General features: G+C 37.4%; 1 protein-coding gene across 4 annotated transcripts in view; it reads right to left on the minus strand.

Annotated features, from left to right (window-relative positions):
• Positions 1–6,406: 6,406 nt before the first annotated feature.
• The window catches only part of STXBP5L (syntaxin binding protein 5L), a gene marked incomplete at both ends in the record, with an annotated part of 357,252 nt that continues 349,465 nt past the window's right edge, over positions 6,407–14,193 (minus strand). For all 4 annotated transcript variants that reach the window (XM_082655376.1, XM_082655374.1, XM_082655375.1 and 1 more), the window contains 4 exons: positions 6,407–6,448; positions 7,025–7,245; positions 9,211–9,322; positions 11,776–11,941. In XM_082655376.1, the coding sequence (XP_082511502.1) occupies positions 6,407–6,448; positions 7,025–7,245; positions 9,211–9,322; positions 11,776–11,941 (541 nt within the window). The remainder of the gene's footprint in view (positions 6,449–7,024; positions 7,246–9,210; positions 9,323–11,775; positions 11,942–14,193) is intronic.

The raw sequence follows: 14,193 nt of genomic DNA on the forward strand, positions 1-14,193 counted from the left end.
GCCACAGTGGAGGTAAATATAAAGAAAGTGCATGAAGAGGAATTAACCATGCAGCTGAAAGCCAGAGGAGCAGAAGAGTGCAGGCTTTCTGGGGGACTTTTGGAGGTGCTGGTTAATGTATGTTCATAATAACCAGTAGGTGGTGGTGTAAGCCCATAATAGCTTATTTTTTTTGCCTGCATTGGATTAAAGTCTGAACTTTAAAAAAGTGAGGAAGTAGGTATGAATGTTGAATTTGTAAGTACATCTTATTTATTTCTACCATTTTAGATTAATAAACTAGTAAAATCTTTCAGTTTGGGGAACTTGTGTTCAGTTTTTTTTTTTTACCCCTTTCTCTATTTTAGTTCCAATACATATGCTTTACATCGCTCCCCCACCCACCTCCCCTTTTTAAAACAATTTTAGTTTGCAAAACCATAGTTCACACTGTTGCAAATGAGGGTCTTACCTCTGTCCACATTTAATCTTGGCAACAATCATTAGTGGTGTATGACATAACATAAGAGAGCATCTATGTACAAACATATACAATTTTATTGATATCTCTACAGACTACAAGAATTTTAAGTATAGTCACAATTGCTGAGTGCAACAGAAAAATAGTAATTTGTCATTTTCTGAAAAGATGCAAAAATTCTTAAGATGAAAGAAAGATACATCAATGATGTCATCTGTTTCTTATTTCCTAGAATAAAACATCACATAATTAAGTACTAAAAATTATAGGTTATTAGAGATTTTGATCCTGTGCACACTTGTCCATAACTACCACCTAGTTTATTTTCTGGCTTTGCAGTTGAGAAGGATGGGCCAATACCAGAGGGGAGCAGTGTGAGAGGAGAGAACTCTTCTGTTCTCTCATTGACTAGTATTGCGTTGGATAGGCGGACTCTCCCGTTTTTGAAGGTGAAATCACTCTTTCAGGGCACTGGAGGCCACATAGTCAGCTGCAGGCATTCTTCTCCCTTTAAACACATGTCCAGTAACTAAGAAAATAAATCCAAACTCCTTTGCCCTGAGAGCAAAGACAAAAATCAAAAAGGGAGAGTTGCTCTCCCTTCTTGCTAAGATCAAATCCAATAAAATATAGCTGTGGCAGAACCAGGTACCTGGTACCCATGTCTCCTCCAAATGAAGAATGAGTAATAAATTTGGACCTGATTTGGTAAATGATTGTTTTGAGAATTTCTACTATCCCACTATTGAGAATTAGTTTTCCACTTCACGTTGCATGGTATTAAATTTCTTATGATATCTTTGGTGTCTGGTGATGTCACATGTATAAGGCAATCGAAACCTAGATGTTTGAATTGGAATAATTAGTGGCCAGTCATATAGGAGAAAATCACAAAGACAGAGATGTTAAGAATTAATGGGGCACTGCCTGGTCAGAAATTTTTACAGAACATTTGTTTTGGGTTGCGACACAGAATAAATATCAATCTGGCCAATATCTCCAATATCTTGTTTTCCTTGACCCCTCAGAAGTGGGGCTGAGACGCCAGTCAGGGTAGACAAATGTGTCTTCCTTAGTAATAGTTATCAACCTTGGCTGGACATTGGAACTATCTTGGAGGCTTTCAAAAACACTGATGTTTGGTACCCACTCTGAAAGATTTTGGTGTAACTGGGAATTTTAGAAGCGCCTTAGGTGATGCTTATGCACAGCCAAAGTTGAGAATCACTTCCCTACATAAATGTATAAATAGACCAACTGTGCCTCGGTTCCTCATCAAAGCTTCTTATGCTTCACTCTGGCTCCCATGTCCCTTTTTACCCCAGCCCGCTTGTACCAAATTGCACTTTCTCTTCTTTCCTAAGTCAGACCTTTCCTATTTTGAATTTTGTCCTTTCAGGGCTATGTTGTCTGCACATATACACAATAAACTTCTACAGCCATGCTCCCTGGAACGGTGCAATCCAAATACATGACTTACTGGCAAGTATTTCTGGCCCCTGGAGCAGTGTGTCTGTGAAACAGTAACGTCACAAGTGGGGTTGGGGCTACAGAAGACATAGGTGAAGAAGCTGCAAAGGCTACCACTTTTCTCCTGATGCAAAGGGCAGGCCTCGCAGAAACATCTGACTCTTGACATTGCCCTCTCAGAACAAAAGTGGTCAAGTTAACAATGCCTTCCCATGGACACGGGCTATAATCACACAGATACTCCTGGGTTGTCCCAATGACCCTAAACCAATGAGAGGGCTTTTAGCTTACTCTTCTAAATATGCTTCATTTTTCCCTTCTGCCAAACATTTTAAAACCAAGTATCTCAAAGAGCTAATCTTAATCTTCTTCAACCAACCTTGGGCATAATCTTTATTTTCCTTTTCCTTCCTCAAAGCCATGGTGATCCCTTAATGCAGATAACAGACACATGGTTCACATTTTAAAAAAGGACTCCAACGGTAAACTTTTTCCTTTACAATCCCTTAAGATCTTCGAGTACTAGAGACCTGGATTCTGATTTATTAACTGGAGAATCATTCAAATGCTATATGAAAGATTTGAAACATTATCTTTATGACTGAATTATCAGAAAACATCTCACTCAGTTCTGTCACCATCCTTCCAAAGTTAGTCAGATAATGGCCATGATGATGACGGGCACTAAGTCTGGGTCTCAATGAAGTGTAGAAAGCAGAGCTGGCAGTACTGCTTTTGCAGTGGATTAAAATAAATGATAAATCAATCATCCATCCCTCCAAACTCCAAGGTTAATGGATGATTTCTTGGTAGGGATTATTGCTCGCATATTAGAACCAGGAAAAAAAATACCTCTAGCTCCATGATGAATTATAATGCTAAAGGCCCATTTTCTCCTGGGACACTAAGAAGGGGTTATCTCTTCAGGGAATCATAATGAGATATGGTCAACTTGTAGAGAGACTGTGATTTGCAAGCCTTATCTTCTGATGTCACCTTAAGCAGACAAAATGTAATTTTGATGACAACTAAGGCTCAGAGTCATTTTCTCTATCATTGTTCAAGTTACTAGGAGTATTTTTCTTATGTTCTAAGATAGAGGCAAGACATTTAAATAGTAGAGAAGAGAGATGTAAAGTATTACATGGATCAACAGTACTCATTTTCTAAAGATGATGATGATGGTGAGACGGTGGGGTGTGTGTGTGTGTGTGTGTGTGTGCGCGCGCGTGCACGCGCACGCTAAGGTCAGTGCAACAGAAATGTTCAAAGAGAAAAATCACGTCCATATTAGATTCTTGTTATTGCTATCTCTGAATTAGAAAAATAATTTTGATACAGTAAAACCTCATTAATTTGTATTCCACTAATCAGGAGTTTGTGGGATGAAGTTACCCTTACATTAAGAAAGGGTTTATAAAAACAATATTGAAAGACGAAAAGAACCTATTCTTTTCAAGCATTTCAGAAGCACCTTACTTCCAATTGACGTGCCAATTATAAACTTTTGATCTATTCATTAAAGCCAGTTTTAAGCACTTCTGTGAAATGCTATTTTGTCCTTTCTGGTATTTTTTCTGTATGCTTTAAAATATTCTGTAATTGTTATCTTTCAGTGATTCATGTAAGCTTTCCCCAAAATAACATTTTATTGCATATGAACCACACATGTAATTTTGGGTATAATAATTTGTTACTGTGTACTAACGATGTTTAATTTTATACAAGACATATTACATATTCACACTTAATCTGTCTCCAAATGATGTAGAACAGTGGCTCTCAACTGGGGGTAATTTTGTCAATGGCTGGAGACATTTTTGATTGTCATTTTGGGGCGGGTGGGAGTGGGGGTCGCTAGTGGCATCTAGTGGAGAGAGGCCAGGGGTGCTGCTAGACACCTGCAGTGCAAAGGACAGTGCCACATAACAAAGAATTTTCTGTTAACAGTGCCATTGTTGAGAAACCCTGATACAGAACAAGTTAAGTCACATCCTATTGGGGCTTTAGAGATAGTCATTGAATTTAATGCCACTTTGGGCTTTATTTCATTGCTTCTAAAATAAACCAATATTTTACTCTTAGGTTTTTTTTTAAGTATAGAAATGATAAAGTATTTGTTCAGAAAATCCGAAAACTGGGTCCTTAAAACTGATGGTACAAATAGTGCAGTGCAATTTGCCTACCAGTGTTTTCCAAATCCTGGTCTCACGTTTCTTCAGTATTTTTACTATATAATTTTATGTATCATGTTTGTATTTCAAAGTCAGGTTCTGTTACCCTAAGGCTGTTCACAGGAGTCTGGAGAGATTCCTAGAGAGGCTTTTTTGAGAAATCAGGAGAATTCAAGGACTCTGAGAAATGCTATCCTGGTATACATTTTCTGACTCTTTCCCCCATCTCTTTTCAAAGATTACTCTTCTCAAAGATTAATTTGTTCTTCTCAAAATTACTGAGAACATTTGAAAGAAGTGCCACTTTAAACAAATTCACTAAAAATTTAAAAACTAAAAAAACAAGCAGAAATACTATTTTTGGCTACTCAAATAGCCTGGACTTCAGGAAAATGGTGAATTCTTAAGAAACAATGTGAGTCTGGTAAGACCTTGATTAATCAAAATTCAATGAGCCGAACCCATTAATTTTCTTTAAAAAGATTCTTTTTGAAAGAATAACATACATATTATAGGATGGGTCCCAGAATCTGCATATGTTCATTTCCTAAGACTTTTGACTTCCAGAATCATATTAAATGATGGTAGCAGACATCTTTATTTTGTTTGCCTCTACTAGCTCTCTGTTGAGTTATAATAGATAATCTTTTATCACGTTAAGGATATTCTTTATTCCTTTTTTTTTTTAGATGTTGGGGGTAGGAGTTTATTAATTTATTTATTTTTGCTGTGTTAGGTCTTCGTTTCTGTGCGAGGGCTTTCTCTAGTTGTGGCAAGTGGGGGCCACTCCTCATCGCGGTACGCGGGCCTCTCACTATTGTGGCCTCTCTTGTTGCGGAGCACAGGCTCCAGACGTTCAGGCTCAGCAGTTGTGGCTCACGGGGCTAGTTGCTCCACGGCATGTGGGATCTTCCCAGACCAGGGCTCGAACCTGTGTCCCCTGCATTAGCAGGCAGATTCTCAACCACTGCGCCACCAGGGAAGCCTCTTCATTCCATTTTTAAAAGAGCTTTTAATAAGGAATAGGTATTTGGTACCTGTTGACATAATCCTGTGGCTTATGTTATTTAGCCTGTTGAGTGACAAAATTTCTGTTGTCCATAATGGTGACTAAAGCCAAGATAGCAAAAACACCACCACTTTATAACAATTTTTAATAGTAAGTATTGAACCAAAAAGTAATTTCTAATGAAAGCCCTTGTTAATCAGAAATGTCAGAATCCCTTTCCTAAAACATTAACTGAGGTTTTACTGAATCAGACTAAAGAGAATGACCAGTTTGGTCTGTGAGTGTCAGGCTGCAAGAGCACCTTTGAATTGAAGACCCCACTGGGATTGAACAGTAATATACTGTGTAATTGGCAGACAAGGATACAAATGGAGCATTAAAAATATATCACTTTAGAACCTGAAACCAGAGTGAGTGAAATCAGTTCTCAAAGCTAACTACATTGTTCCTGTAAGTCTAGTTTCCCCAAACCTATTGTCAACTCCCCTGCAGAGTATAAGCCAGGCTGAAAAAATGCTTCGAGGTGACCCAACCCTGCACGGTTTGTGACTAAAAATAGCAACTTGTTCTGAAGGTGATAGAAATGGATATAATTGTGTTAGGAATAATTTACTGTACTGGCAATATTTGATTATGACCAAGAACTGTGAATAATGTAAAATATTATGGAGAGAGAAGAACGTTAATCAGACTCTTGCCATAAGAATTCAATAATGTTCTAGATAATGAAAGTTATAGATGAAAAGAAAAGTCTGGTTTTGTTTGTTTTTTCAGTTGGGTATTGCAAATGTACTTGAAATGCACTGATATCTTCTAACACAGATTTTTTTAAATTGTCAGGTGTGGTCCAATTTATAAAAATAGTTTACCATAAATCTTTTTTTCTTCTGTCACAACATGCTTTTTTTTTCTTTTCCTCTTAAGATGTTAATTTATCATGCAAAATTTTTTTTCATTAAGTGCATTAATGGTTTTTGTTTGTACAGGATTTTTTCAAATCAGGACTCCCCGTAGTTCCTAAATGTAAATCCTTAGCAAACGACATGCCAAGATGATAGCTCCATTCCACGTGGGAAGAGGCAAATTCAGCCATATCTTGGGGTTTTAACCAGGGTTCCAGCCTTTGGGTTGTACAGTGTCTCTGATAAGTCTCCCTTATGATAACTTCAGATGGACTGTAATGGAACATTTTGTGGAAGAAACTGTCTTCTAGCAGTTGAATAGTGATGCCGGGAATAAATATGGTTTCCCTGAATAATGGTTTCTCAAAGCAGTCATAGCTTCTTTAGAAGTTTAGAATTGGTACCATTTCTTATCCTTATATTTCAGCATTAACTGCAAAGAAAAAATAGTCACCATAAGATGTTAAAAAATTATTTAAAAGTGCTAATCAAAGCAAGCTCATATTGAGCTAATCATGCATATCAAAATCTCAAAACTTATAAGACTTCCTTTATTTTTTGAAATAAAGTGCATATAGAAAGACTTTTTAAAAAACCAATCAAGCTCTAAAGATTTGCCTGACAGGAAATGATTTTTAATGATTGAGACAAAAAGGGGTGTGTGGATCCCAGCCTCTACTGCCCCCTCACACCTTGTTGGGGGAGAGCATGTAATCAACCTAAGTACCTTTTTAGCAGCTGATGCACAATATAGACCCAGTGTACCAGAACCAGTGGATAATTTTCTTTTAAGTCATCCTCTAAGGTAAAGAAGTATCAATATAGTATTAAAAAAATTTTTTCCCCCCAATATGAGGGGAGTTATAATACTTATAATGAGATCCCAGTTACCTTGGCTCTCACACAGGATTACTTTCAGTGACATCTCTGTTTAGGCTTTCTTTTGCAGGACCTAAATGTTTAAAGTTATTACTGTATGAAGATGCCTTTATTTACTTAGGCAGTTTACCTCATGTGCATGTTTGGAAAATGCTTCTGCACTGGTCATCATGCCTGCAGTTTTCTCTTCCAGCTCTCCTAGCCTCTGTCCTCTCTCATCAAGTGCGATCCGTGCACGAGTCAGCTCTCCCATCACCCCTCCGGCAGCACCTTTCATCCCTTCTATACCACCTGGTCCAGGAATGTGCTGTGCGAGGCTGCGTGATGCTTTTCCTGCTGAAGCTTCCCCAACTGGGAGTTCAAGCCATAGCAATTTAAAACATTCTGTCAGTAATTCAAGTAATTATAGTCAAGTTTATCACCAAAGTACTTACATTGAATTCTACTGTCATAATTCTCATGAAGAGACATATTTGTTCCTATCATAGATCTGTATTTGCAGATGTTAGCATTTACCGAAGAAAAATGCCCATGAAAGAGACTGAGAGAGATATTGGTACCATATGCCTTATTATGTGTGTGTGTGGGGGGGTGTTCCATACAATACGGCATAATTGCATTTCTTTCTTTTTTTTTTTTTTTTTTTTTTTTTTTTGCGGTACACGGGCCTCCCACTGCCGTGGCCTCTCCCCTTGCGGAGCACAGGCTCCGGACGCACAGGCCCAGCGGCCATGGCTCACGGGCCCAGCCACTCCGTGGCATGTGGGATCCCCCCGGACCAGGGCACGAACCCGTGTCCCCTGCACCGGCAGGCGGACTCTCAACCACTGCGCCACCAGGGAAGCCCAATTGCATTTCTTGACATTGCTGAATTGGGATGCTCACAATTTTATTGTGACCTCATATTTAACCCATATTAGTGTCTGTTCCAATCTCAGGCCTGATCATTTATTTAAATTTCTGCCCAAGTTGGCATTCCAATCTTCTGTATTCATCTTGCTGTCAGTCTTTGTAGGCCGCAGTTGTCGTTTTTTCAAAAATCTCTGTGTGTGTGTATGTAAATACTAGAGAATGGGGTGTATGCATGATGGGCATTAATAAACATTTGTAGGAACTTTATAAAAGACTAAAAATTTCCCCATCATTTACAAAGCGCATTTTCACTTAATTTTAATGAAGTAACTTTTAAATATTGAAAAACAGCTCTCTTAGTAAAAATTTAGTGAGAATTCCCAAGGATATAACATTAGGAATGGAATCTAGATCAGTTTTTTAAAAAATAAGAGGCTTATTGAGATAAAATTCACATATCATAAAATTCACCACCACCCCTTTTTTTAATTTTTGGCCATGCTGCACAGCTTGCGGGATCTTGGTTTCCAGAACAGCGATCGAACTCCTGGCCCCGGCAGTGAAAACTCCAAATCCTAACCACTGGACTGCCAGGAGATTCCCAAAACTCACCCTTTTTAAGTGTACAATTCAGTGGTTTTTAGCATATTCACAGATTTGTGCAACTATCACCACTGTCTAATTTTAGAACATTTTCATCACCCCAAAAAGAAAACTCTGTACCTATTAGCAGTCCCTTTCTAGTCCCTCCTTGCCTCAGTCCCTGGCAACTATTAATTTACTTTCTGTCTCTATGGATTTGTCTATTCAGAACATTTTGTATAAAAGGAATCATACAATATGTGGCCATTTTTGTCTTCCTTCTTTAATTTAGCATGATGTTTTCAAGGTTCATCCATGTTGTAGTATTATCAAACGTCATTCCCTTTTATGGCTGAATACTATTCCATTGTATGGAGGTACCTAGATCTTTTGCATAGTTAAAAATTCAAAAAAGGAGTTTTGATCTGTAAGACCAAATGGTGGGTGAGATATTCTGGAAAATGTATTCTTAATTTATCTCTGAAAATGTTCCCTAGTATCTTTCTACTGCATTTTGATTATTGTTCATCAGAGTTTCGCAGGTAGATTTTTTTAAAGTAATTTATTCTGTACCATTGGTAAACCTTGAATTCTGAATAAATAATCTGTTTCCTAGAAGTAAAGGCAGGCAGATTCAAAAACATTTTTTCAGATTTTAGTAATCAAATGTCTTCACCCTGCCTTGCAGGTATGATCTACCTGCAAATGACACATTTATTAGCTTACTCATTTTTTGTATGAATTGCATGTACTATGAATTGCATATACTATTAGAATTGCATCTAATATAAAGTGACCAATTTTATTCATGTTTGGTAAACAAATAGTTTTCATGGTATAGAAGCAAAACGCTAGTCTAGAAATAGGTCTTCTGTTACTCACAGAGCTCTTCTCTGTCAAATGTTTGTCCACTTCCACCAAACAGTCCTTTGAGAAAGCCTCTGTTTTGAGCTTCTGGTGTCTCTATGGGAGTAAACAAATCTCCTAGCATGTCCTATATCAAATCAAAAGAAAACAGCATTAGACTAAGAGTAAAGTAACAGATCAAAAGATAACATGGTGGCAGGTTAGAGCATGTCATGAAAAGGCAGTCTGTTCTCCATATATTTTCCTGGTGATTTTTGCTTTGCTCCCAGTTCTCTCTGGCCTTTCTTTCTCCATCTCCTTCCTTTCCCTTCCCTTCTCCAAGAACTGACATCCTAAAATTTTCACTTTTCTGCCCTCTTCGTTTCTTCCTTCTACAATTAGAAAGCATGGGAAGCTAATATTCACCCTAGGATTAATTTACACTTGATCAGTGACTGCCAATCTAGACTTCTGATTCTTTTTCAATTACCATAGCGTCTTTCCTGTCCTAGTTCCCTTTCTGGAACCAGGTGGTGTGTAGAGAAAGGCTGGATTTATTTTTATATCACGTACAAAATAATGAAGTAGCTCAAGATAATTTAAATGAGTCAAAGTAGGCAGCTACTGCATGGTGAGGTAAAATTGTTCTTAATATTTGATGTAATTTAGAATGACTGGGGAGATATCTTGTTAGAAACACAGATGCACTGGCTTTATTCCACATGCGCTAAATCAAAATTTGCATACATGTGTTCTGGTTATCTGTATTTTTAACTTGCTCTAACTTTTCCTAACTTTTAACTTGCCCTAAAAAGTTTTAACTTGCTTTGGTCTTTCTAAAGCAGACCAAAATTTGAGAACCATTGGTTTGGAGGAAGGAACTTCAACCCAAAGTCAGACCGTTGACCTAATATCAGTTTGTCTGTGAACTTGCAGCATGACTGTCATCATCATCCCCTTTCACCTCTACTCCCCAGACCTGTGCTCTTCCTCCGAATCCCTTCTCTTTGGAAATGGCTGCACCATCTACTTAGTTCCCCAACCCAGAAATACAGGAATAATTATTAATTCCTTCCTTTCCTTCACTCCTACATCTAATAACCCTCCAATCCGACTGATTACACTTTATAGCCATTGAATCTGCTAACTTTTCTCTCTCCTCACTGTTGGCTGCCTTATTTCAAACCACTATTATTTTTGGCCTTAATTATTTTAAAAAGCCTCCAAATTTTTCTCCCTACTTTTAGTCTTAATTCCACAAAACTAATTGCCATACTGCAACCAGAATATTAGCTTTAATAAACAAATTTGTTAAACCTTTTCAATGACTTGCTATTGCCCTGGGGATAAATGCCAGATTCCTTAAGGAGCTTACAAGGTGTTCCAAGCTCTGTTCTTGACTAACTCTCCAGCATCAACCCTTCACTCTCTCCACTTCCCAACTCAGCACTTTGTTGGAAGTTGCCTGAACCTTGGGGCTGTCGCATGCCTCTGCTCTGTCAAGAATATTATTACCTTTTCCATCTCCAGCCATCCATTCCTATGGATAACTCCTATTCATCCTTCACAACCTTTTTCTAACTACCCCTTCCCTTTTGTTCCATCAACCCAGGTGCCCCTCTCACATGTCTCCCCAGCACCGGCACAGCCATATAACAGCATTTTCCAGAGTATTGTGGTTGTCTGTTTACTTATCTCTCCCTCCACACTAACAGGTAGGGACTCGTATCTTGTTTATGATTGTGTTCCTAGAGCCCAGCCAAGTACCAGGCATATAAAAAACTCTAAGTATTTGTTGAATAACATTTATTATTATTTATTTTTAAAGCTTATTATGTTCCAGGCACTGTGCTCAGTGCTTTATATGAATTCTTTCTTAATTCTCACAGCAGTGCTTCAAGGTAGTAGATTAAGTAAAATGGCCAAAGTTATATAAGTGAGCAAAATGCTACTTAAATAGTTCAGAGCTTATGCTCTGAACCTCTATATTGTAATGAATGGGTTTTAGTTTTCTTATTTCTAAAATAAGGAGGAGAAACCAATTAAATCCCTAAGATGCCTTTTAACATTTTGTGACCACATTTACTTATCCAAGGTTAGATAGGCTTTTATATTTGTTTCTAGGTTCTGCTTAACCGCTATGATCAAAGACAAATGCCCAATTCTAACCTACAGGATATGTATTTATTTTGTATGGCTCTTAATCACAATTAAGATTTCTTTAAAAAAATTTCATTAACTCCCTGAATTGTATGCAGAATTTTTGTGTGTACATACATATTCCCCACCCTGGAGGAAGATTTTCATAATCTTTTAGAGGATTCTCCATAGGCAAAAAAACCAATAAAACACACAAAACAACCATTGATATGTATGATCACATTCTTCGCACATCCCGTTTTTTCTTATTTTTTTCTGTGTATATCTGGAACCACACTAGAACTTGGTAGCATCACAATGATGAACATATATTCAAAACATGTTCTAGGGAAGGCATATTTATTGTCTTGCTCAATAATATTTTAGCTTTTAGACATCTTTCTAACTTTTTCTCTTTTTACAACTGTGTCCTATGTTTATTCATAAATGTGCCTGACCTACCTGTAGATTATCACACATCTCTTGGCTGTATGTTAACCGCTGAATTTCAGTAGGAGAGACAAGGTATAATGCCTGTCCTTCATTGGTAAAACAAAACGTCCGTGCTATCCTCATGTCTGTCAGTGGCAAATAATTAACATCCAACATTGGGCGAAGACTAGGTAGGCTGAATGGAAAAAAACAAATCCACATTTCATTTTCAAGTTGTTAGAAGCTTTTAATTTCTTCGTATAAAATGTGCAGATCCTTACATGAAACAATACTTTTTATACCACTACTTTATGGTTGTTTCTTTATCCTCTTGAATTTTCAATGGTAGTAAACTAGACTTTCACATAAAATCATATTCACAAAAAATTATGGGCACAGTTCTTCTATCTTAATCCACACAGATACTTAGCAAATGTCTTTGAAGGATGGATTAAACGCAGTGGCCAGCAATTTCAAAATGCTTTTTGGAGCATTTCACAGGTTCCTACAGTACAGTTATAATCTTTGATTATGGCAGAAACACCACAGCTAGAAAGTGGCTGCCTGCATACTTGGTCTCTTGTCTCTTTTTAAGGCAGAACTGGGTCTGAGGAGGTTATACACTGATGAAGTGGGTCTTGTTCACTGTGCCTGGGAATGGAGTGGCTTTGCTCCCCATTCCTTTACTTCCTCTATACACAGAAAGTGAAAATCACCTATGACTTAGGGCACCTGCACTGAAGGGATGATTAATAAACAAACATGGCTGGGGGCTGTAACAGAATTAGTTACAAATAATAGATCAAAATTTGCACATCCAAGCTAATACCACATCTCAAGTGTCTTACTGATTGGCTCTATGCTTATCCTAATGTTGTAGTCAAATGATTCTGCTTACATATTTATAAAAATGTACTTTTGGATACTGTCACTGGAGCCAGATTTACAAACTACTAAAGAAAACCAATCTCGATGCTTTTAAAGCACATCTCTAATGCCAAAAAGAGAAAAATAAACTTGTAGTTAAATCTCAAGCTTTGAAATCATTCTACTAATTGTAGTGTGCACAATGATTTTAAATTAACCCAGATCATAAAACCAGCACCTTGAAAAAAAAGTACTTATTTCTCTTATCAAAGTAGTTTGTAATTACAACTTAAGCCCTAGAATCTTACCATATAAAATGGGACCTGAAATCTGTGCTATAGGAATAAGTTTTTCATGAGGTCCTAGCGCTGTGCTGTCCAATATGGTAGCCACTAGCCACATGTGGCTATTGAGCAGTTGATATATGGCTTGTCTGATTTGAGATATTCTGTAAGTGTAAATTATATACTGAATTTCAAAGATTTAGTATGAAAAAAGTATATTAAAAATACATGTGATGGCGTTTGAAGTAACAAAGATCCTTAGGATATGAGTCCAAAACAAACCCAGTTAAACAGACTTCCATTCATTCAGATTAATAGGCTGTGGTGGGGAAGAGGTTCCTATGGACTTTCCTGATAAGTTGTGTTGTCTATGTAGCATAATAAAAGTAAGCCAACAAAATACAACAGGTGTAATCACTTTTGGTAGGAAAAGGAAAGAGTAAGTCAATTGCTAAGGTCTAGGAAACAAGTACTCTTAAAGATGAAAAAAAAAAAAGTTTTTTTCTGTGCAAGGACATTTTTATAAGGAAATAGTGTCAGGTAACTAAAGATGGTTCCCACTAAAAATGGCTCTCTCAGCCCAATTTGAGAACTTTATACATAGATAAGCCTCTTGCATCTCTCTCTACTCTTTTCTAGGTCTGGGTACATTGGCACATGAGCAATCATACCTACCTAGCAACTATCTGAAAACTAGGACTTGAGGAGATTGGGCTCAGTGTAGTTAAGTTCTGCATTGGAAGTACGGAGTCCTAACCACTGGACTGCCAGGAAAGTCCCGTAGTTAAGTTCTGACAGGGTCTGGAAAGATCTGGGAATATGCTTAGCAAGGTCAGGAGCATGCCAATTTGTAGACTCCAGTTACTCAAGCCACATGTTTCCTAGCCACACCTTACACATTACTAAAATCATGTCAAAATCACTTTTCAAATATTTTTGAGATCCTCGTGAACACAAAGAGTTTCCACTAGGACATAATATTAAAGTAGTCATTATCATGTAAAACAGCTTTTACAAAGGGCAGAGACAGAGAGATCATTTTATCTTTCCTATTGCTATGACTCCTGTTGCTTTTTAAACTCTTGCTTTTCATTTCTCAAGAAATTCCCCTCCTCATAAATGTAGATGTAGCATGTATTCATTTAAGTAGAAATTAATTTTCAGATGTACCATTTAAGAAAAGAAGACATACTAAAATTTTGCAAAAACAGGGTAAGTAGTCACTATCAAGCTAAAAACTCAATTGCGAAATAACATTTTTGAGTGACTAAACATGAGCTCAGGGGAGTGTATACAC

The sequence above is a fragment of the Grampus griseus genome, assembly GCF_964374135.1.
Source record: "Grampus griseus genome assembly, chromosome: 5".
Taxonomy (NCBI): domain Eukaryota; kingdom Metazoa; phylum Chordata; class Mammalia; order Artiodactyla; family Delphinidae; genus Grampus; species Grampus griseus.